The sequence below is a fragment of the Sus scrofa genome, chromosome 8, assembly GCF_000003025.6.
Source record: "Sus scrofa isolate TJ Tabasco breed Duroc chromosome 8, Sscrofa11.1, whole genome shotgun sequence".
Taxonomy (NCBI): domain Eukaryota; kingdom Metazoa; phylum Chordata; class Mammalia; order Artiodactyla; family Suidae; genus Sus; species Sus scrofa.
In genome coordinates this window covers 50,592,008-50,618,105 of record NC_010450.4, presented here as the reverse complement: position 1 = coordinate 50,618,105, position 26,098 = coordinate 50,592,008, and the positions used below count along the sequence as shown (strand labels likewise).

General features: G+C 36.0%; 1 protein-coding gene across 4 annotated transcripts in view; it reads left to right on the top strand.

The window, feature by feature from the left end:
• The window catches only part of FSTL5 (follistatin like 5), a 788,662-nt gene that overhangs the window by 434,828 nt on the left and 327,736 nt on the right, over window positions 1-26,098 (top strand). For all 4 annotated transcript variants that reach the window (XM_021101310.1, XM_021101309.1, XM_021101308.1 and 1 more), the window contains exons 5-6: window positions 8,588-8,784; window positions 25,266-25,386. In XM_021101310.1, the coding sequence (XP_020956969.1) occupies window positions 8,588-8,784; window positions 25,266-25,386 (318 nt within the window). The remainder of the gene's footprint in view (window positions 1-8,587; window positions 8,785-25,265; window positions 25,387-26,098) is intronic.

Here is a 26,098-nt window from a genome sequence, read left to right as displayed (position 1 = left end):
ATAGCTTTTTGCTTTTTACATTTATTCAAAAAATAAATTGTTTTATGTGATACCTGCACTGAGATTTAAAAACTCCAATACAGTGATATCACCCTCCACACACCATTCATACAAGAGATCTCTTCTCAAATCCAGGCTATCAATCATTACACATAGTAACCCACTTCAACATGGAGCCTGTATGACAGTATCTATCGTAAAATAAAACAGCAACAGTAAAGCTATAAATGTTCCTCTTGTGTTTAGTATATCATGGGATCTGAATACTTACAGTTGATTAGCATTTGATTTTTTTAGAAATAATAGCTCTTTATGTTAAATTTAATAGGAAAGAAGACAGAGCCAGGGGTCGATGCACATTCATGACTCTCATCTCTCATGTTTGCCTGATGAAAAAGAATGAATAGGCCATAGAGAAAATACAGAAAGTAGAAACTACAGAAGAAGTCCCATTTCTCACTCTTGTTTTTGTTTTTTTTGTTTGTTTGTTTGTTTGCTTTTTTTTTTTTTTTGTCTTTTTGTCTTTTTGTCTTTTCCAGGGCCACACCCGCAGCATATGGAGGTTCCCAGGCTACGGGTCTAATTGGAGCCGTAGCTGCCAGCCTATGCAACAGCCACAGCAACGCCAGATCCGAGCCACGTCTGTGACCTACAGCACAGCTCACAGCAACACTGGATCCTTAACCCACTGAGCAAGGCCAGGGATTGAATCCACAACCTCATGGTTCCTAGTTGGTTTCATTAACCACTGAGCCATGATGGGAACTCCGCTTTTGTATTTTTTTTTTTGTGTTAATTAAGACGAAGCATAACTGAGATATTAGTAGATAAGACATATATGAACTCTTGACTGAATAATATAATCAGTGGCCAGAAAAAGATATAGGATTATGCTTATAACTTGGAACTTTTAACACCAAATTTTGCAAAGCACCCAGGGCTCGTGGATAGATTTTAGGAAGAAATTAACTCAACTTCAACCTTCTACCATATATAAATTTAGCATTTAACTGAATGCTTAGGGAAGAATACTGTATTCCTATAAGAGTACATTTCTGGGTCTGCTCCAGATCAAGGCACTATGCCTAATGGCTTCTTGATCTACATTTCTCATGTGCACTATTACAGTGTTGCTTTATAATTGAAGTTTATCAAATGTGCCTGGTAATTACATACCATTTCATTCACATTTTTTGAGGTTATGTTATTAGATACATATAAAAACTCATGATTTTTAGACAGGCATTTCTGTTATTATTTATGTAATGTTCCTAAAGACTGTTGGGGAAATTAAAAATCCTACCAAACAAAAGACCTCTCTGTCCCAATATGGCAAAAAGAATATACATAATTTACTATTGAATATGCATATCAGATTATATGTATGCAGGCAGTCCTTAGAGGACTAGAAATTCTTTCCAAATTTCACACAATTTATAGAGTGCTGTAAAAGAAGGAATAATTGAAACTTCTCTATAGTCTCAAAAGACAAATAGATGCACCTGGTGAGTTCTGTGTACCTCGTGAGAAACGTCTACCATTCTAGGCCAGAATTTTCTTAATTGTTCATGTAAAGTCAAATGCCAGGCTATTATTGGGCTTATTATGTTTCATGGAGATGGCAGAGTAATTGTACATACTTCATAGGATCGTTATAAAGACTAAACAAGTTATTCCTATGACACTTAAGAGAGCGCCAGTACACAATGATTACTGTGTAAATATTGGATTAAAATCAGAACATGCTTATGGCTTCACAGATATGAGTAGTATATCTTCTGTAAGATCAATTCAAACAATAAAAGTTTCATCGAGAACCACATCTTTGAGGACTGTGATAAAATTATTGAACAAGATTATTTAGTGTTCAGAAGTGCTAAGAATCCTGCTCTTAATGAAATCACATGAATCTTAGTGTTGACTCTCTTTGATTCAGTGATAGATTTACTTTTTTGTAACCTGGTTAATTTTTAAGACTATTTTCATCAAATGCTTTAAAAATTAAATATATTTTAGGAATTTCACTGTGGCACAGCAGGTTAAGAATCCAGTGTTGCCACAGCTGTGGTATAGGTTGCAGCTGCAGCTCAGATACAATTCCTGGCCCAGGAATTTCCATATGCCATCGGTGTAGCTGAAAAGACAGGAAAAAATTAAATGTATTTTATATATCGTTACTCCTCAAGGTCATATAAATCTAGATAATATAAATCGTAGTTAATAACCTCTCTAAAATACAGGTTTCTTCAACAAGAGCTATAAGAACTTTGTGGTATAAATATTTCAGGCAATATGCATTCGCATTTCAATAGCAATTGTAGGACTGTAAAAAGATGAAAGGCATTACATATTGTATACAGAATATCTGTAGAAAGGTTGCCAGAAAAAAACAATAATTAATTTTTATAAAGCTTACTTTACAAATTGTTTAACAGCATTAGCTATTTTATTTTCTATAGGAGATATAACTTTTCATATGAAGCATATTATTTTTTCTTGGTTTTGACATAAACAAATGGCTTAAAAGACTGTCAAATTCACTGAACATGAAAATCACACATTTGAATAATTGTGCCAATTAACATGATAAGGTGTATTTACATTAGGTAAGATACATTTACATTTTTTTCACTTAGTCCCAAGCATTCTAGATAATCATCACCATTGTATTGTGCTTGGTTTTATTTTGTGTTTTCTGTCAGCAATCCTTGTCTTCACTTTATAATATGCGATTGTGTTTGTGAAGATGATGAGAGAGGGATGGTGATAGTAAATAACAGCTAAACTGTATACCTGCTCTGAAGCGTGTCACCTTTGAAGAATATAATTTGAGACAGAGCAAAGGGGTGTCTAATCTTGTCCCTCAAAGGCATTTTAATTAATGTTCTTTCAGGGCAAAGAGAGCAAAGTGACCTCATTACCAGAGCACCTTTATTGTAATTCTAATTCATTCACACTTGCCAAGCTACAAAAATCAAATCTTTTTTTTTTTTTTTTTTTTTTTATTATTTTCCCACTGTACAGCAAGGGGGTCAGGTCATCCTTAGATGTATACATTGCAGTTACAGTTTTTTCCCCCACCCTTTCTTCTGTTGCAACATGAGTATCTAGACATAGTTCTCAACAAAGCTTATATAGATTTTTAGACAGTTGCCAATGACAATGTGGCACATAATTTACAAAAGATATATCATAAGGAACAAAGTGTTGGAGAATAAATATTTAACTCTCAATACTTTTTTATTTTCAGTAAGCTTAATTCCTAAAATTAATCAGTATGTCAGTTGAATTAATTGTGTTTTTAATCATTTTTGTTTAACTAATCAACAATGTTTAAGGAGAAATAAAATTAAGCCAAATCATACTGGACATGTGCAGAGTGTGTGGGAAGGGTAATAGAAACAATGTCTCTTGGAAGATAGAGCTCCTTATTAACTTAAAAAATTCCCTGTTAAACAAGGAGATACCACTACACACCTACTAAGATGGCACAGTCCAAAACTCTGACATTATCAAATGCTAGGAGGGTATGGAGCAACAGGAACTCTCATACACTGCTGAGTAGAATGCAAAATGGTACAGCCACTTTGGAAGACAGTTTGGAGCCTTTTTACAAAACTAAACATGATCGTACAAAGGAAATGAAAACTTAAGTCCATGCAAATACCTAAACATGGATGTTTACAAAAGCTTTATTCATAACTGTCAAAACTCATAAGCAACAAAGATGTCCTTCAGTAGGTGAATGTATAAACAAACTATAGTCCCTTCAGACAGTGGAAAATTATATTCAGTGATAAAAAGAAAGGAGCTGACAAGCCATGACATGGAAGAATATTAATGCTTTGGATTCTCAGAATCTAATGCAAAACAATTTACACTCTTATCTTTTTCACAGTTAGATACTCCATTTAGATTAAAGTTTGTTTTAATTTTGTTCAGACTATTTTAACAAAGATGATTTTAATTGCTTCAGAAATACAATTTAAATTACAAATTAATATAAACATAATTTTCTAAGTTCTATTTGATTTATATATGCATATAAAATCAACATACTAAAATTTTCATATATTCCTTATGCTATAAATACTAATTTTTTTATAAAACTATGTAAAAGATTTCTATTAGTAATTGCTGAATAATTTGAGGAAAAAACAGTTCCAGTATGCATTCTAATATTGGAATAGAATTGACACTAAAATAAAAAAATTTAATTTTTATTCTTTGAAATCTAAGATTTCATCTTATATTAGAACAAATTAATCAAATTTGAACTATAAATGCTAAAAGAGATAATATTCTTAGATACTTGGATTTAAATATTTTTGTGTTGAAAGGAATTGGTACATTTACTGATGGTTGGTTGGAAAGGATAAAAGTGTAATTCCAAAGAGAGATGAACAAATTATAGCCTTTAAAAAATGAGTACTAAGCATGATTGATAGAATTAATAGTTTTGAGGAGTTCCCATCGTGGCGCAGCAGAAATGAATATGATTAGGAACCCAGAGATTGCAGGTTTGATCCCTGGCCTCACTCAGTGGGTTAAGGATCCGTCGTTGCCATGAGCTGTGGTGTAGGTTGCAGACACTGCTCGGATCTGTGGCTGTGGCATCTAATAGCTCCAATTAGATCCCTAGCCTGGGGACCTCCATGTGCTGCAGGTGCTGTCCCCAAAAGACAAAAGACCAAAAAAAAAAAATAGTTTTGAGCACTTACCATGTACTCAAAACTGATGCCTGTACTATCAGATATATAAAATGTGATTAACTTCAGTTCCATAGGGACTTGGAGAGGCACAGCCAATACACAGGTGCTACCATTTGAAAGTCAGAAATTCTGCATCTGTCCAGGACCTACAAGGCCAGATGGGTTGTAAAGGCCTTTAGAATGACTCTGAGTCCAGAATAAGCAAAGCCCTGGCATCACTCCACCCATGGGAAGGAAGATGGTTTGGATACCACTAGGCAGAGACCTCACTGTCTTCTCCTCAGTGTCCAGAACTGGGACAGTGGAGGAGATTTCTTACTGGTCTCTGAGAGCAGGAATTGGGTCCAGGAGAACATTTCTTTCCCTTCCCTGCTACAATATAACACTGCCTGCTGATTAAGCTTTGAGAAAGGAAGCTGACCAAAGCAAACAAAGTAAAAGTTCCTATCTTCCTTCCTGAAGTTATCCTTCAATGAGGCCATGATTTTTTAATGTACATTGATGTTTGTTTCTAAATACCTATTCCTTTTCACTAATAATGCTAGTTCTATTTTGCATTATTTCCTATTTCTAAATCCTCATTTTATTTTTACTCATTTTAACCCAATGGAAGAGGAATTCTCCATGTATTCACTAAAATTTCCCTTAAAATCACTAATCACCTCCAACTTAAGGAATCTAACGGTCATATCCTATTTCTTATCTTACTTTTACTCTGAAACATTCAACATTTCATCACACCCTCTTTCTTGAAAAGTTCTTTTCTCTTTAGCTCCCTCTTCAGTACTTTCTTATAATTTTCCTGCTTTTTGTTAGATAGTCCCCTTTTTTTCTTTCCTTTTGGAAGTTCTTCTTTCTCTACCTGTCATTTAAGCAGTGATATGGCCTGGAGTTTATTATTATGTTTGTCTTTCATTTTAAATTAATTCTTGGATGAATTTGCCGAATCCATGTATTGTTTGGTTTTAAACTCAGTTCTGAAGATGAGAAAAGTAGAGAATGTATGCTAAAAGAGAGATATTGCCTGGATGTAAAAAATTTGCTGTTCTCCTTTCTAGCTCTGTAATTTTGAACAAGTCATTTAATCTCCCTGCGACTTAGTTCTTCACATGTAAAATGGTGTTAAGTCTACAGTCTTTCTTTTTAGATTGTTGTAAGAGTTAAGTGATTTAATATGTATAAAATTTTTGGCCCATAGGGAGCCTGAAGTACATGTTATCTATTATTGATAATAGCTGAACCTATTTATTACTAAAAAGATCTGTAATAGAATTTTTTTAGCTATAAAGTTTTTTTCTTTTATTCAAGTACTGTTGATTTACAACATTGTGTTAGCTTCAGGGTACAGCAAAGTGATTCAGTTATACAAAGAATATATATATTACGTATTTACATATATTACATTTTTTTTTTGTCTTTTGTCTTTTTTAGGATCGCACCCACGGAATATGGAGGTTCCCAGGCTAGGAGGTTCCCAATCTGAGCTGCATCTATTGGCATATACCACAGCCACAGCAACACAGGATCCAAGCCATGTCTGCAACCTACAGCACAGCTCATGGCAATGCCGGATCCTTAACCCACTGGGAGAGGCCAGGGATTGAACCTGTGTCCTCATGGATACTAGTTGGGATTGTTAACCACTGAGCCATGATTGGAACTCCAATACATGTATTCTTTTTCAGGTTACTTTCCTTTATAGGTTATTACAAAATATTGAATATAGTTCCTTGTGCTATATAGTGGGTCCTTATTGGTTATCTATTTTGTATATAATAGTATGTGTCTGTTAATCCCAAACTCCTGACTCCTCCACTCATTCCCCTTTAGTAACTGTGAATTTGTTTTCCATATCTGTGAGATGGTTTTTAATTTTAACCTGTATATTATGCAAAACTTTACAAAATTTTATGACCAATTATTGTACATTTCCATAGATTATGAATGCTTTAACCGTAATGCTTTTATCTTTGTTTTCTTTGGATTTCCTGTACTTATCAGGAAATTTATGGTTTGCGAAATGGAAGTATTCATAGAGAGCATACTGATGATTATGTTACTTGATTTGATCAAAATTAGACTGTAACCACCCAGATACTATCTTCTTACCCCAAATTTCATGTATTGGTTAAAAACGTTTATCATTTAAATCCTATTTTGCATCTTCTCATCACCTTATCAGCCTTGAATCTAGGTCTGCTCCCCACGCTTCATCCTACTCCCTATTGGTCAAAGGAGAGAACAGGCAGGTCCAAGGACAAATGCAGAAATCTCAGGGAGGGCTATTGGAAAGGTCTGTTCTCCTTTTCTCATTCTTTGATCACAGCTTCTCCCTCTTCCTGATGTGCACACATGTACACAGGCATTCGAAGGCTCCTCTTAGGCAACTTTCACAGACACCAAAATTGCTGCCTATCCCTCTGGACTTGATTACTTCTCTCTTTTGTCTGTGATTTCTGTGCAATGATGAAAACATATTATTATTCTTTACTAAGGACAGAATAATGCAAAATTGACTTAAGCTGTAGCACAAAGTTTACATTTTGTTGTAAAAAAGTTCTTGTCAGGATTGCTAAAGACTAAAATTGCTCAACAGCAGTAGTCATTTCACTATCTTTGAAAAATAAGACAGTCTCTCATCTCCCTGAAAGAGATTATTTTCCATCTTGTCTTGAAAGAGAATGCGGCTTCAAATATTGTTTTTCAAGCCCATACTTCTCAGACACATATTAAAAAATCTTTAGAAATCTTGTTTAACTTTGTAAATGCTGTCATATAGCTTAATTTTTAAAATGAGCCATAATTCTGAAGTTGGTTTTTTCCCTAAAAAACATATTGTAAAAATTCTTGGCTAATATAATGCTTAATTTTTCATTTATAAGTTACACTAACACTGTGTTTTCTGTAATATATTTTATATCAAATTTACTATCAGTAGTAAACACACTTCATATCAATGTGTTATTTATAAAGACATCAGTATGGGGACTGTTTGTAAGGAAAATCTTTTGTAAAATAATTATGTCAAGACATTTGAGCAATTGCAGTTTTTAAAGACATTAAGCCAAGCAATTAATTTCATGAACTATGAAGTGCCTGGTATTTTTCTGGCACTTAGGAGATACTGAAAATCTATAATCCATTGTTACTTCAATAAGCTGATACTTCAATTTTGGAAATGATATTTACAAGATTAAAACTTCAAGATACAAAACATGAACATGTATCATATTGTACACCAAGTGCTCTCAAAGGGGAAAATAAGTAAAGACTTTTGGAAGAATACAGATATGAACTTTTCATCATTAAAAATAGAATCAAGAAAAAAATATAAATAAACACACATACACAAATTCTTCAAAAAAAAATCCAAATGTAAAAACAAACAAACAAACAAAAACCTTCCAATTAAAAACTTGCTATACTATTTTGGAGCCAACCATACATGAGTTTAAGTGCAAAATCCAGCACAATGTAACCCTTTGCTTGGCCAAATCATTTCATCTTCCTGAACCTCACATTTAAAACCTGTGAAATTATCAACATAGAGATAAATGGTGAGGTTTTAAACTAAAATAAAATATTTGAACATTGGTGCCAATTGAAGCTATCCTGTTTTTCTATGTCCATCATGGAACCAATGACTTTCACATAGAGAGAAACCAATGATATGATACCAATGATAATTTTCTATCCCCTTATGTAAATAGCCTGTTCTTTATTCCTTATACAAGTAATAATGTATACAATGTAAAAAACATAAAAAATTTTGTGCAACATGTGTTATCTACTAGATATCGTATTTAACATTAATCAAATAAATGATTTCTTTTCAAAAATATTACTTTGAAAATAATTTAGTTCTTTTTTTACAGGAGATAACTGCAAGGCCACTGAATACAGCAAGATGAAAAGCATGCTTTTAGATTTACAAAATCAAAAATATATAACACACAACAATGAAAACCCTAACGGTGATGATATATTTCGGAAGAAGTTGCTGGTGGATGAACTGTTTAAATATTTTGATGCTGACAGTAACGGACTTGTAGATATTAATGAACTAACACAGGTATGATTAATGTTTAAACTAGCATGCTTATTTACATATAGATATACAATATACTTATATCTGTGTAAATTTATTCTATATTAATAAAATGTATGTTCTATCCATATTATTTGACTATAGGCCAAATAACTGTAAGTATGAAATATTTTTAAGAGAAAAATTTGACTACTCTATCAGCAGTAACATTTACATGATATTGTGCAGTTTAAGAGCTATCTTCTTTTGACATATTTCTACACCTTCAATGCATAACAGAATTGCTGGTTCTCTATTCCTATAGAATTTATAAAAGTTCTCCAGATATATTCTGGAGCTTTTGTAATGCTTGATTTTCTATCAATCAGTAGAAGCTTGTTCATCAGTATTCAAGGATATTATTGAACAGCAATTGAATATCACAATGTAAATAAATGATTTAAGTAGATATTAAATTACTGACATATTCCAGTACATTTTCAATAATCAAAGATCAGTGTGTTATTAATACAATATATTAAATCTGGTTTAATCCTATGTCCTCACTATTAAACTTCATTTCTTTGAAAATTGTTACCAACATGATACATGTGGAAAACTTGTTATTAAAGAGAAGATTTTAATTTAAAAAAGTCTTTATATGAGCCATTTTGGAAAAAAATAGAAATATTTTATGTGTGTGTTACTGAGAGAGCCTACTGTGAAGGAAATTCTAACATTCAGATTTAAGAACCTAAACTAATTTTCGTGAGTTCCTTGGTGGCGTATGGGTTAAGAATCCAGTGTTGTCACTGCTGTGGCGCGAGTTCAGTCTGTGTCCTAGGAACATCTATATACTAAACTAGTTTTGGGTAGTAGTGGAAACATAAAATAAGGGCATAAGATTCCTCCCCCCCAAAAAAATATATATAGGTTTAGGGGGCAATGAAGATAAGCCAATCTAGGGTGACTAGGACAATAGTCATAGCCCTGAGGAATTCTGCTGACTCCTTAATAATTCCTGTAGTGGATTTTAAGGATTTTGCTGCTGTGCTTATAGTTTTCAAATAAAATTTAAAAGTTTATTTCTACAATATCATGCCATTCATCTTTTATGATTAGTTTTATGGCTTATTTTTCAAATCCAACATTGTGGAATATTGGTCTGTTTATACAAGCATTTCAAAATTTGGGATAGTGTAATTTAGTGTAGAGATCTCATATCAAAATGACCTTGTGAGGAAATTGACTTGTCATTGCAGTTACTTAAAGTATACATCATTTTCATTATCTTTTTTTGTTTGTTTGTTTGTTTTTTTGCCATTTCTTGGGCCGCACCTGCAGCATATGGAAGTTCCCAGTCTAGGGGTCTTATCAGAGCTGTAGCTGCCAGCCTACGCCACAGCCATAGCAACACAGGGATCTGAGCCACGTCTGCAACCTACACCACAGCTCACGGCAACACTGGATCCCTAAGCCACTGAGCCAGGCCAGGAATCGAACCCGCAACCTCTGGTTCCTAGTTGGATTCGTTAACCACTGAGCCATGACAGGAACTCCCATTATCTTATTTAATTCAACCTACACTTATTATTTACTAAGTCCCAGGCACTTGGATTTGAGGAATGATACTCTGGAATTTTAGTGTAAAATTAGAAAATTTTAATTAAGATAACTATGTTGTTATACACCTCATAATTTATTTTTCAAGAAGTAAACTCTTTAGGATTTTATATGTTTAGTAATAATAAGATATGACTAGGTAATTCAACTAAAATTAATTTAGAATTAAACATGTCACCTTGATCTATGTGACATGATATATGATCTGACATATTCAAATATATTATGTTTTTGGTTTCATCTCTTACTTTTTTATTTGTGTAATATTTTTAGTTTTTACTAACATGTCTACACTACTGTAACAATGATTGGGTATGGCATGTGATCTGACCACATCTAGTTGTTATGATATGATCCACTTCTGAGCCCAAAGAGAAAATTGCTAATTACTAACAAATGGTATTGACAGCTCTCACCTATACCTGTTTCAAGTTTCTGCTACATCTTTGTTTATATTAGTTTCCTACTGTGGCCATAACAAAATACCACAAACCGGGGGCTGAAACAACCTCTCTCTGTGTTCTGGAGCCTCAGCGTCGGAGACCAAGGTGTTGGCAGGGCCATGCTTCCCCACAAGACTCTTGGGCAAGGGTCCTATCTTGCCTCTCTCAGCTTTAGTAGTATCAGGAATTCCTTGGTTTGCGGAATCTGCATTCCAGCCTCTGCCCCTTCATTCACATAGTTTCTCTCTGTGTATTTGTGTTCACGTCATGTTGGCTCTTCTTCAAAGTACACCAGTCATTTTGAATTAAAGGTCAACCCTACCTCATCTCACATTATCTAATTGCATCTTTGATGACCCTATTTCTAAAAAAAAAAAAAAAAAAAAAAAATGCTAACTTCTGAAGTTCTCAGCAATAAAGCATAAAATATCTTTTGGGAGGACACAGCTCATCATAAGGTCATCCGCTCAAAGTTTAGTTTTCTCTGTTACCTTTGATTTGGACTTACGTTTACTGAAAAGTAACCCTTCCAATTTGTCTAAAAGTTATGATGCAAGAATAGAGAAGAACTAGTCTTCAGAATCCCACTTAGATGTTGGCCATCATGAGGTAGATGCAAGAAAGGATCAGGTTTACTTTCTCCTTCTACATGCATCCAATATTAGTCAGCCCTTCCTTCAGCCTTATATCATAGAAATGTTTAGCATCTCCTCTGTTATCAATCAACTATGAAAAACGCAGAAGGTTGTAACAGGTACTTTGGAGAAGACGTAATACAGTTCTAACTATTTATAGTGCAAATACTATTTTTGACTTATGTGTTTTTCAGCTACGGATACTTTTTAAGAACTTGTATGCAAAATAGTATAGCCAGTGATACATCTGCCTTTAATAATCAACTTGGAAGCATATAATATCATTATTTAATATCAAATTTTAAAATAATTTAAATTAAAAGAGTAAAAAGGGAAAGGATCTTAATGATGTCCATTAATAAGTTATTACTAGCAGAAATATAAAATTTAACACTAAGATATTGCCAGTGACAAGTAAAAATTAAAGAACATAATTTGGCTCTGAAGTTTTATAAATGCAGCAATGAAAGCTGGCTGTACCCATTCTATTCTTACTGCACATTATAAATATATATTCTAGAGTTTCTCTTGCAGATTTTGAAGTAAATTAGAACCAAAGGTCTTTTTAGTTGAGAGAAGAAAGACATAATAAAAAGCAATAAATAAAAGGGGTCAGATCTCTACCATCATAGTTAACTTGTCATAGCAAGAAAGTATTTTCTAAAATGAACTAAGAAGTTATAGGCACAGATCTCATTTAATCCATCTTTTCACCACTCCAGCTTGACATGAATGTTGATAACCACACTCTTAGTCTTTTAATCTGAGGCTGGATTCTGCATGTTGAAAATATCCAACTAAAAATGTAAATTTAGAGAGTTCCCTTTGTGGCTCAATTGTTAACGAACCCTATTAGGATCCATGAGGATGCGGGTTCGATCCCTGGCTTTGCTCAGTGGGTTAAGGATCTGGTGCTGCCATGAGCTGTGATGTAGGTCACAGATGTGGCTTGGATCTCACGTTGCTGTGGCTGTGGCATACTCCAGCCGCTACAGCTCCAACTGGACCCAGCCTGGAAACCTCCATATGCTGAGGGTGCAGCCCTTAAACAAAACAAAAAGACCAAAAAAAAAAATTAAATTAAAATTAAAATGTATAACAAAGTGAAATTTTGAACTTCCAAAAGACTTGTGTTTTATGAAGTTAATAAAATTGATGTTAGAACACTGGTAGATTTGGTCTTGACAATTAAGGGTCTGGAAAAGTTAAAACAGATAATAACTGAAGAAGTCAACAAAGATTAAAATGGGATATGCATTTCAAATAATCAAAGGAGAATACTTTAAATAGTAAAGAATAGATGGCCTTACCCTGATTAAACCCTAGAATTTTTTTCAAAAATGATTTTTTTTATGATTGTAGCACAGTGGTTAAGAACTTTGGTTACAGAACCTGGGTCCAAGTCCTATCTCCACTACTTACTACCTGTGCAGACTTTGGCAAGTTACTTAAAGTGTTTCAGTTTCCCTTTCTACATATTGGTGATGATAGTAATACCTGATATGTAAATTGGCTGTAATATTAATATGATTTAGAATATATAGGCTTCTTAAAAATATGACTAGCACATAGAAAACATGTTGTAATTGTTAGCTCTATTCATATTCTCAAATCTAACTTTCCTGTGGGCACTGTGGAAGATAATGGAAATAAAGAGGCACACATGCTTGAGTTAGTGGGTGAGAAGCTCATAAATATTTCCAACCAGCTCATCCCTGGCACTTTTTTTTTTTTTTTTTTTGGTCTTTTGTCTTTTTTGTTGTTGTTGTTGTTATTGTTGCTATTTCTTGGGCCGCTCCCGTGGCATATGGAGGTTCCCAGGCTAGGGGTTGAATCGGAGCTGTAGCCGCCGGCCTACGCCAGAGCCACAGCAACGCGGGATCCGAGCCGCGTCTGCAACCTACACCACAGCTCACGGCAACGCCGGATCGTTAACCCACTGAGCAAGGGCAGGGACCGAACCCGCAACCTCATGGTTCCTAGTCGGATTCATTAACCACTGCGCCACGACGGGAACTCCCCCTGGCACTTTTTAACATTTACAGTTGTTAAAAATCAAACAGCATTAGTTCAGTCATTATAGCCCAGAAATTCTATATACACATTATTAAATATGCAAAAAGTTTGAATATCCATCTTTGTAATGAAAAAAAGTTTCTTGCCAAAGAAGAAAAATAGTTATGGTTATTCTAAGAAACTAAAAAAAAAAAAAAAAAAAAAAAAAAGAAATGGATTTTTTTATTTTGCTCATCTCATTTGAAGACCTTATCTCCTTAACTCATGGAGCTAGCACAAATGTTGTCAAATCCTGAGTGTTGGGCTAGAGACAAGCACAAATCATCATCCTGCAAACACTGTGATGTTGGCATTTTCCCCAGAGTATGTAGCACCCATGCCTTTACAGATATGATGTTAAATTGAACTGAGCTCCACAGGTTAAAGACCTGGCATTGTCAGTGTTGTGGCTGGGGTCACTGCTGTGGGGAGAGTTTGATCCCTGGCCCAGGAGACTGCACATGCCATGGGTGTGGCAAAAATTTTAAATGAATTTAAAATACACATCACATATATTTTATTTTGAGATGCTGATATATATTATACTAAAATATGTCTACCTGTCAAAAGTTCAAGTACCTAGTTTCACGCAGTTTTTTTCTCACCCATAAAACCACGTTATAAGAAACAATTGAGGGAGTTCCTCTTGTGGCAAAGAGGAAACAAATCCAACTAGTATCCATGAGGACATGTGTTCAATCCCTGCCCTTGCTCAGTGGATTAAGGATCTGACATTGTGTGAGCTGTGGTGTAGGTGACAGATGCAACTTGGATCCCAAGTTGCTGTGGCTGTCTTGTAGGCCAGCAGCTACAGTTCCAATCTGACCCCTAGCCTGGGAACTTCCATATGCTGTGGGGGTAGCTCTAAAAAGAAAAGAAAAAAGAAAGAAAGAAAGAATTGAAAGCAATGCTCTGAATATAGTTGTGTTGTGAAAGTAATGGTATGCTTTAAATGACTATATTCTACACATGCAATCCATTTGCAAAAAGCATCTGTGGACTTGGTTCAATGAATATGTTTAAGGGAGGTAGAGGATAGGTTTATGTCACATAGCACACAAAACACAGGTTGAAATCCAGTTTAGATGAAGCATTCCATACCCTTTTTCCTTTCTTTGCGCTCTTCAAGAGCCTGCCTTGCATTTTGACCTCAGAAGCAGTATCTTTCAATTTCAATTTAACTTTCCCTGAGGCTCCAAATTCCTCATCATGCAAAACACTATTGTTCTGTTTTAGATTGTCCTCAAAAATGTGTATAACCAAATACACCACTTTTAATACTTGCCAACATCTACCCTTTTCTAAAACTCTTCACAAGTTACAGACTATAATAACACCAACATCAAAAACCAATACCTAGCACATTCTTTGCTTGGGTTGGGGGGGGTGATATATCAGTCCCTGAGACTAGAGGACATTCCTATCCTCTGTCTTCAGCCATATTTTTCCTGACCTCAGAGCCAGGTGAATTTCCACATCTCTCTCTTTCCCCAGGTGTGTGTGTATTAGGTGTGTTTTCACTGCTTGGTGAGGACTTTTGCCTCTCCAAAGGATACGGAGATGGATGATAGGAGAGAGTAGGGAATCTACGGAATTTATTTTTTTTACTGGAATAGAACATATTATACTTGTCTCTTCTCCCATATAAGTGTCTGAATTACTGTCTGATAAAGATAATATTTCAATCACATTTAAAGTATCTTTGAGCATTTTTTTTAATATCTATCCTCTTTTTATTGAGCAATGGACATTTTTTGTAAATGGATGTTTCATTTGTTTTGTTCTGGTGTCCTTCTATCTCTTCTTAAATCTGCCCTATATCGCCCAGATCCTATTCAGAATGAGGTTGTAGAATTGAGGCATCTCAGCCAGTAACCAGTGCTGTGGACTAAAGATGAAACCAGATGTTCTGGCTCTTCCTGAGGACCAGGCTGATGAAGCCTGAATCCTGCTGGTTTGGAGTTCCCTCTTAGCTCTGCCCCCACATCTGCACGAGTGTCTGAGGGTCATCACTATGATCTAAACCTCTCTCTTGCTTCTCCTAAACTGGCTTCTTAAGAAAGTCTATGGTGAAATCTGCGCCTCAGTAATGTTTGCTTCCTTGTACCAGCTGCCCCAAACTGGCTTAATATTCAATGTCTCATAGGATAAGAGCTCACTACAAATGCCTTTACATATATAAAGAGTCTTTATCTGAAGACGATCACAAACTGGGTTTCTCCCCCAAAGTGTTGTGTATGTGACTAGTGTGGTCAGGTGCTTGGCTACATGGTAATGCATTTATGTTTTGAAGAACATATGTTATTCCTAAAACAGACCTGTAATGCTTGGAATAAAGATTTCAGGTTGAAGTAACCTAAGGTGTGAACATGTTCCTCTTGGCAGGCTTGCATGCAGGGTAAGGTTATTAGAAGGGAGAATGTGAATGATCCTGTGTTATGAAAAGAAGTGCAGAAAACTTCCAGGTGGTTTATTCATATGAATTTTGAAGATGCTGGGGATACTGATGAAGGGTTAAGGTGGACAGAAATATGTGAATCAGGAGGTAAATCCATTTGTGAATTATGGGGAAAGAATAGGAAAGAATTATGTAGCTGAATGCCCTCGTATTCAAATAAATAATTCTTTTGTGGCAAATTTCTGGATTTTTTTAAATTAAAGTATAGTTGATTTACAATGTTTTGCCAATTTCCACTGTTCCTTTGAAGGAACAGCACAAGAAATGCCTTCTCAAATTAGCTTACAGTGTCCAAACTGGTTTCCTAGCTTTCATCTTAATATACATTTTTTTTATAGTTCTGAAAAGGGCTGGGAGCTATTTGCTCTGATGACTTTTTTTTTTTTTTAATCAGAGTATAGGTGATTTAAAGTGTTGTGTCAGTTTCTGCTGTACAGCATAGTGACCCAGGCATAAATACATTCAAAGGAGTAATTTCTATCATCTGTTTATCTATCTATCCATCTATCTATCTACCTTCTTACCTACCTGCTTGCTTAATTAAAAACTGGTTTGGGAAGAGTAAATAATCCAGAAGTGCCAATAGGGAATTACTTATCAACCATCTTCCTTCCATTGAGGTAGAACACTTTGAGAGAAAAATTAGCCTCCCATTTTTCAAATTAATGGAAAATGGTTTTCTTAAGGGGCAGCCAGACTTTCTTAAAGTCAGTATGGTGAAAAACAAGTTTTCATAAGAAAGAGAAGGCAAAAGATAATTTTCTGATTGGAAGGCAAGATTTTCAGGGGGCACTATAATAGGTTTGAGTTGGAAAAGAAGGGAGATTGGGTCAGATTGGGAACTGTGCATACACAGCAATGTGGGAAGACCTGAGTTTCGTAGGGTCACAGAGGTAAACCAGAGTATGTAGCACAAGGGAATTTGGACAAATTATCCCTTAGAGAAAGGACAGCTATTTCTTGCATCGTGGTCCCATCTATGTATGCCTCAGGGTGAGATAGAGGGATACACAAGGAGACTTCACTCAGCAGGATGGCACCCTTGTGTTTATTAGCAATGTTAAAAGATAAACTGAAGCATTTTAACATTTTTAAGAGTTTATTTGAGCAAATACCAATTCAAATCTGGCAGTGCAAAGCCAGAAGTGGTTAGAATCACTCTGCGGACCGACTGCGGCTAGGGAAAACATTTACAGAGAGAAGGTGGAGGCAAAGTAGAGAAACTATTGCCCTTTGTTATTGACTGTACTTAGGTTTTGATTTCATAACCTTGAGGCATTTAGAGACTTAGGTGATGGTTGGCTTATATGTGCCAGGGCATGAAAACCACCTCAGCCTAAAATTCTCCTTGTTGAATTTAAGAGCCACCAACGTAAGATTCTTGAAGCGAAATGGTGCTAAGAGCTTGGAAAATGTGTTCCACAGCCTTCTCCCCATTTCATAAAATACTCACACGTGGAATTTAAGTAAGCAAAAGTCATTCCCTTGTGATTCTGAGTTTAAATAAGCAGCTGGATTGGGTATATTGATTTAGCTTTTTCTTCATTTAGATTCTGTCATCTTAATAAGCTGATTCACATTAGGAATGCATATTAGAATGAAATATTTCCCTAATGTGTGTGCATAACAACCTTTTATTAAAATAATAAAAAGTACTACTTGTTCTCAGGATTTAGATTATTATGTTATATATACTTGACTTAAAAAGCTATTTGCTCAGTGACTACCATATGTGACTACATTTACCAGATTAAATAAAAAAGCAAGAATAAATAAGACTAGATATTTTTAAGCTAACAGGATGAGCATGGTGATGTCTTTGCAGACTTTGTACATATCAGTGTTCTTTAAAATTATTAGAACTGTTACATAGGGAATGGATGGTTAATCTTTGTTTTGAGTTGATAAAGCCTATTACAATTTTAAGGGTTTTTTTAAAAGGGTTCTGGTGGCTAGTCAAGGACTTATTCACAATGAGATTGGTAAGAACTGATTTGCTTCATAGATAAAAAGCTATTTATTGGGAACAAACTAAATGCAAATAAATAAACACTTGTGTGGATAGAGAAGGAGGTAAGTGAGGAATTTCAGGGAGTGCCATGGTAATTAATCCAGTTCAACATTTAAAAACCACATAAACATAGCAGGTGTACAAAATAAGACAGTGCAAGGCAGGTGTTTGACTTAGAATAGCAATGCCATTTGATAGATCCTAGTAGTACTGGGTAATTCAAGTGCTAAAGACTTCCAAATAATAATAACAGCAACAATTAGCACTTAACAGAGAAAGGGAAGGCTTGTCATTGTTAGTTTTGGTGCGTCTCAGGGCTGCAATTAAGATACAGGAATTTCAAATGTATCTGGAAACCTTAGTAACGAGTTTCAAAAATTCTTTTTTTTTTTTTTTTGTCCCTATAAGGCTCTTCATGATATGCCTAAGACAACTTGAAAATGAAAATTCAGCTTTTTGAAAACTGTAAACATATTGGTAGCATCTTTCCTTTGGAATGTCAAAGCACCTTAAATGTTGACAGTCAGTGAGCCATATAGAAGGCCTTAAAAATATTTTTCTTCCCACCAGTAGTTTCATAATGTTATCTCTTCAGCTAGTCTTTCAAAATTAATGTTGGCCTAGGTGATTTTTACAGGTTTTCTGATGTGTTAGGCATGTTATAAAATCTAAAAAAAGAACTTAGAATATGCAATTATTTTCATTAATTCTTTTCTTGTAATACACCTATTACAGGATAGCTTCAGTTATGTATGATTAAATAATTATAATTTGTATTATAATTATTTACTGTCTTTTCGCCTTATTTTTTAAGCATTGTTGATAGTCTAAAATTATCTTGTTTATTTGATTGATTACATGCTCCCACTTATCCTTTCTTTATTATTAAATACATGAGGGCAGAGACCCTGTCCTTTTTACTGATTTATCTCCAGCCCCTAGCACAGTTCTTGGCACATGGTAGTTGCAAAGAAAGGGAAAGAATGGGGATGGAGGAGGGAGAGAGTGAGAAGGGAAGCAAGAAAATAGACAGAAATTTGTCTGAAAAACTAAATAACAAAGGAGCCAACCTACACTGTTGTGGCAGCATCTTAAAGCCAATCCCTGGAGATGTGTGGCACTGTGGCTGAAACAGCCCTGTGCACTGAAGCCAAATTGAATCTCAGAGACAGAGTTTTGGGTGAAGGAGAAAACAAGAGCTTTATTGCTTTGCAGGCAAAGGGGGCCACAGTGAGCTCATGCTTTCAAAAACTGTGTGTCCCACCCAAGAGGTTTGGGTGGGGAGTTTTATAGCAATGGTTCAAGGGCTGGGTTGCTGATAAAGATCAGGGTATGTGCAGGGTTTAGGTTCTTTTAATCTACCTTCAGGAGTTCACCTGACGGGCATCTGGAGTTCTCAGGTTATCAAACTGTGACCTTCTTTCTGCAATGAAAAATGCTTCATCAAGATGTTAACATTTTCTATCTGTTGGGGGTTTTAGTTCTGCAGAAAGTCTCAAAGATACTGTTATGTGTATCCCTTGAGGTAGAACCAGGACCTTGCCCTAAGGCTGTACTATTGTTTCTTGACTGCCCCCCCCCTTGTCTCTGCATCCCCACCCTTCCCTGATCAGCAACTGTTTGAACCTGTCCTTTGGAACTCTGTCCTGGAGATTGAAGCTTATTCCCTAAACACAAGAAATCAAGGATACAGAAAGTCTTCCATGCCCAGGAGCCCCAAAGGGTCATTTCAGTCCTACTGAAGGAGTGTACTTATTTTCTGAGCTTCAGGCTTTGATGTAATACATACATTTACCAAGTAAAGACGTGAATATAACTCCCACCCTTGAACTCCCCAAATGTGATGGACTTTCTTTAGTATAGAGGACTCTACTAAGACCACTCAGATCTGACAGGGTCATGATTAGTTTGAGAAAATTACTTTGCCAAGGATGAAGAAGAGCTTGGATTATTTGAACATATTGTTCCCGAAGGTTAGGTTCTTCACTTCTCCCAGAAAGAATTCAGAAACGAGATGGAAATTGAGAAGAAAAAGTGAGAATTTACTTAAATGAGAAATAAACCTCTTAAAGAGAGGCTGGCAGAGACATGAGCAGCTGCCCTGCATTTCTCTGGCTCTGGTTATAAGGAGCATCCAATTGCATGGGCGGGATATTCACTGAGAAGGAGGGGCTTGGGGGTTGTAGTCCTTAATTTTCATTCCAACACAGAGAGAGTTTTGTCCTTATTAACTTTGATCAGAAGTGTCATGGTATTGGTGCATTGGGTACTTCTTAAGCATAACTAAGTTTATTATAATTTTATTATAATGAGGACATAATGAGCAACAGGTTACATGGGAAACCCTAGAGATTTGTGCCCTTTTCCTCCTTTCTTTGTCTGCTTCCAGGACAATATCACCCCTAAAATGTGTAGTTTCCTATCATTCTGGAGGTTCCTGCTTGGCTTTGTCTGCCCATGGACCCCTGTATTTGCATGACGTGTGGTTTCCTGACATTTAGCCCCCTGTGTCCCTCTTCTATGCTCATACCTATAGCTATCTGCCTCCTGTAACAATATGAGTGGTGTATCTCTCAGGTGTTCCTGTTTTCTTCTCCTCTGCCAAGGAGAGTAAAGAAAAAGACACAAAACTGGATGATTTCACTCCTATGTCTTCCCCCTACACCAAGAGTCTCATCACCATGACCTGACTTGAGACCATCAAAATCAGCTGCACATATTTTATCCTTTTTATGAGTGTTAGTATAATAATCTTGGATTTCCAAGTCATGCCTTATTCCCAGAAATCCAGCATCCACACATCTCTATAATAGGGAGACAATCCTCTGCCTCTACCTCTGGTACTATTTCTCTTTCCAGTTTAATTTATCTTTGGATTAAGTTATCATCTGAGATGTATGTCTTTTACAAGCAGAACTCAGAAATATTATGCTTTGGTTCTAGACTCCTGTAATAAAGTGAATGTCACAATAAAGCAGTCACACAGATTTTGTGTGTGTGTGTCCCAATGCATATAAAATTTTTGTTTATACATAAAATAGTATATTAAGTGCACAATAGCATTATGTCCAAAAAAAAAGTACTTACCTTAATTTAAAAAATAAACTTCACAAATGAAATAATGAGTAACCTCTTCAACCATAAGCTTTATCATAAGGTAGTTAAATGAGGGCATTCCCTGGTGGCTCAGTGGATTAGGGATCCAGCATTGTCACTGCTGTGGTTCTGGTTACAGCTGTTGTGTCCCTGTGCCTTCAATCCCTGGCCCAGGAACTTCCACATGCCTGGAGTGCAGCAAAAAAAAAAAAAAAAAAACCCAACAAGATGCTTAAATGACAGTACATTCAGTGAGCCTGGCCTTGTCAGAAATCTCTGCTTCAGATATAACACACAGATTTTGAGTTGCCCAGAGTGTGAAGTTTTTGGAACCAGAGCCAGACATTAAATGAAATGAATGCCCTACAAGTTTGGATCCCCTGCACCAGAGTGCTCAATGTATTGGTGCTTGTATTGTCTTTTACATTTTCTTCTCAACAGTCCAACACTCATCTCTATCAAACTCTGAATATCTAAAGCAATTTTCCATGCTGGTTAAAAGGTCATAGGAAAATACTTCCTGCATTTGAAACACCACAGACAGTACCAAAGCTCCCACTGGGAAACAAAGGAGAGAAAAATTACTGGGAAGTGTGTCTTAAGTAAGCTATTTCATTGATCAAAAGTGGGATAAATGAGGAAAACATGTATTTAAGATATTGATGAATGAGGGAATGAATCACTTCTCTCCTTTACATAAATGTGGCCCAAAATTAATAAATACATTTCTGTTTGTTTTTGGTTTTTTTTTTTCCCTTTCTTTTTTTTGCCGGTCCCCAGCATATGGAGTTCTTGGGCCGGGGATCAGATCCAAGCCACAGATGCGACCTAAGCTGCAGCTGCAGCAGCAACACCAGATCCTTAGCTCACTGTGCCAGGCCTGGGATAAACCTTCATCCTGGCCCTCCCAAGATACCGCTGACCCCATTGTGCCACAGCAGGAACGCCAATGAACAGGGTTCTTGATAAAAAGCTCACTGGCTGGGACTATGAACTCTTCTAAAGCACATTCATTAAAACAGCATGTCCAGCTTGAGTTAATCATGATCAACTCAAGATCAATGTCAAATCAAGAGCAAGCTAGTCTCAAGCCAAAGCCAGTATTAAGGAAAAAAAGTTTAAGTCTGTTCTCTTGGTCTAAGACATAATTTACCTGGAGTAAAATATTAAAACATAAATAAATATGAGATCTACAATACTGAAAACTCTTCCCCCAGTTTTCTGTTCCATCTCTTCACAAATAGGTATGTGAATAAAAGACACTAAAAATATTATGAAAATATCTGACCAAAGCCTGGTGTCACTGCCTCCTAAAAATTACCACCATGTTGTGCCACAGATCTTAGGAAGAGTACAGAGTGATGAGATCAAACACACTGATGCTCCGCCACCTGGGAGAAGTCATTTTCCATCATCTAACAAGTAACAGATGGAGAGTGGCTGGGAGCTTAGTTGCTTTCTAAACAGAAAAGCAGCATTCCTGTTCCCATTAGACTTATAGGGGAGAGTTTTTCAGCCATTAGGTAGTTTGTTAATCCCTTCAGCTGGACTGTGCTAAAGCAAGGGCTTTAACGCTAGCTAACAACAATCTCTCTTTTTTTTTTTTTTTTGTCTTTTTGCTATTTCTTGGGCCGCTCCCGTGGCATATGGAGGTTCCCAGAGCCACAGCAACGCGGGATCCGAGCTGCGTCTGCAACCTACACCACAGCTCACTGCAACGCCGGATTGTTAACCCACTGAGCAAGGGCAGGGATCAAACCCGCAACCTCATGGTTCCTAGTCGGATTCGCTAACCACTGCGCCACGAACGGGAACTCCCAATCTCTTTATAGGGAAAGCACATAAACTGTTCACCCTTGTGCCCCTTCTAAGGCAGCAAAGACCAGCTTAACCAATGAAATTTGAATTCAGTAAACAAGAATAGAGAATACTATGTTGCAAAAGTTATCTCTAGCAGTGCAAAAGGTGATATTGCATCTCATCATTAGATAGCTGCAGTGGGGGGTGCGGGGGTACGAGCTTCTAGTGACCCATAAGCTAAAGTCCATTCTCAGAGCTATTTCTGCAACTAATCTATAAGCAGGAAGAACTAAACTTTTAACATAGGAGTGTTCAATAAGGGGCTAAAAAATAGCTCTTTAGAAATTATTGTTACCAATCTGCCATTGCTATGACAGTTTTAAACACAATACTTTACTCCCCATAACAAAACATTGTGAATATACCACTATAACATGCACAAGCTGGTGTGGAAATCTGCAGTGAATTATCATAATGAGAAGTTCATTACATACAAAGTCCTTATTTTTAACTGTAAGTGATTTCGTTTGGGTATATCCTATAGAAGTCTTGCATTTGACTCTGTGTGTGTGTGTGTGTGTGTGTGTGTGTGTGTGTGTAAATGTCAACAAACTGGGTTCTGCTGCTCCAAAACTCACAAATATTGAAAGAAAGGAAAGGTACCTTTAATCAGAATGCCAGCACTCTGGGGAGATAGCGGATGCAGCATCCCCCCAAAAGAAGATTCTTCTCAGCCATGAAACTTTTAAAGGGAAACAGGGAAGTGATATCTGAATCACTGAAATGGGGGATCGGAGTCATCGATCTCCCCCACTGTATGCAAGCTCCTCAGCTTCTTGTGACCTTCCTTTAGATGTGATCTTGTTCACAGTTTTTTCTGGAGATTACTGAAAGGTCAGCTGGGGAAGAGATCTGGTTGTCTGTTAATTACTTACTCTTCATTTCTACTTCTTTGATATATGGAAAGAATCAACAGATTAAGCAAGGAATTGTGTGATGAAAAGATGTGAGAAGTTTTCCTATGGCTAATTAGGTGAAGGATCCAGTATTATCATAGCTGAGGCTTCTATTGCTGCTCTGGTATGGGTTCAATCCCTGGCCCAAGAACTTCCACATGCCAACAGGACAGCAAAAAAAAAAAAAAAAGATTTGAGAGGCATACTTGGGCAAGAGATGAATAGAGCCTGGGGTGCCTGGTTAAAAGTTTGTTACAGTATGGCTTTGCTAAGGTGACAAGGAAAGGGGTTTCCTGCTGAAGGAGATTTTCTGCAAAGAGCTGCTTACTTACAGATGCATATATACTCTTCAGAAAACAACCAGGAGAGGGAGATGTTCCTGTCTTTAATTTCTAATTGAGCAAAGGTTGAGTGACTTGCCAGGAATTATAGAGCTATTTTATAGAGCTATTAAGTAGCTTTGGCAGGGCCTGAACCCAGAGCTGGCTGACTTCAGAGCCTGTGTTTTCTGATTGCATCTTTAAAACAGACACACACTGTGAAGCATGGCTCCAAACTTTAGGAACCATTCTCTCTTTATGGGGATGAAAATGAAAGACAGTGGACCCAGCTCTGCAGCTACCCAGAAAGAGTAGGAATGTTGGAAAAAATTTTCCACGCTCTTACAAGACAGTCCATAGTCAAAAGCAGGAGACAATAAAAAAACTTCTGCTTTGGTCCATGAAACAGAGCATGAAGTCAAAAAGCAGTTTGATGGTTTTCCTCACCCATGCATGGGTAGATTTTCATCATCAATTGGTGCAGTAATTCTGTCTGGCTTCTGGAAACAGTCATTTGCTTAATAGCTCCTTTGTGACCCATGGAGTTAATGCAGGATCCCAAATGGCTTGGCTTCCAGCTGGCAAGGATTTTAGGCATAGGAGAAAAACATCTAACTTCATTTTTCATAAGAAATAGGAAGATGAAAGTTGGAACAAACGACCTCGCTATTTTTGTTGGCAAAGAGCTGTTCTATTTTGACATAGGTCACTGGGTCATGGGATATAATTTTCATGTGGAAGCATTTCCTTGAGTCAGTGTAATTTTCATGTGGAAGCATTTCCTTGAGTCAGGGTACATAGAGCCAGGGAAATGAGCGAAATACAAAGTGTTCTTTTAACATTCAAATTTTCTGGGCTATACTGTGTGGGTTTTTTTTAATTAGATGCGTAGGCTCAATTCTAAGTATGTATCTTATTACCTAAGTAACAACGTCAAATTTAGAACTTTATGTCTTTGAAACCATTGAAAATAATTATCCAGTGACTGAAAACTCAGATTTTTCATAGGCTCAGTTCTTTGCCCAACTGCAGACTTAAATCTACCTATTAAGTGATTATTACGAATCATTAATTATACTTTTGAAATGTTAAGACAGACATAATTGCATGATTTTAATTTTCTTGTCAGGTGATAAAACAGGAAGAACTTGACAAGGATCTTTCTGGTTGTACATTGTATGATCTACTGAAATACGATGATTTTAACTCTGACAAGCACCTGGCTCTTGAAGAATTTTATAGAACATTCCGTGAGTATAAGATTCGTTCTCAACTTCATTTTGCTCTTTTCCCCATTTCATTGAACACTATGGTGTGTTTGCTTGATTTCAAAGTACAAGCTGTTTCTTAAGAGAAGTGATATAACATAATTTAAGAGTTTGGCTGTACTGAAACAATGTAAAAGCTAAGAGAGTTAGTAGTTCTAAAATGCAGAGTTGGAAGTGTTTATGAACACTTGCTCTCAGTTATTGCTAATTCCAGCTTAGGATATTAACTCCACAATGCTGCTTCCAAGTTTATTTTAGAACAGGAACTACACTTGACCGCTTGACTAGTTATCACCACATATCAAAAAAAATTGAAATACACAGTCACTTTTTTAAATAGGAAAACCAAAGTAGATTAATAAAGTTGGTATATATGTTAACAACAATAATTAGCATAATAATGGAAACATTTATGTTCAGACGCTTTGGAATTATTTATATAGGCCTATATTGCTTAAAGATGTCTTAAAATTGAGTATTTATATTTTATAAATCAAAGTTAAGAACATGATTTGGTTGAAGTTACTTGCCAACCTATTCTTGAAAAACATTTCAAAGAAAAAAGACTAAAAGAGAAAAAACAGGAAAGATGTAGGAGCTGGGTGTAAGAGAAAGAGAAAAATATTATTAAATTAACTGGTTGGTATTTGAAAATAACCAAAAAATCAAAGTTAGACATATGTATATATTCACA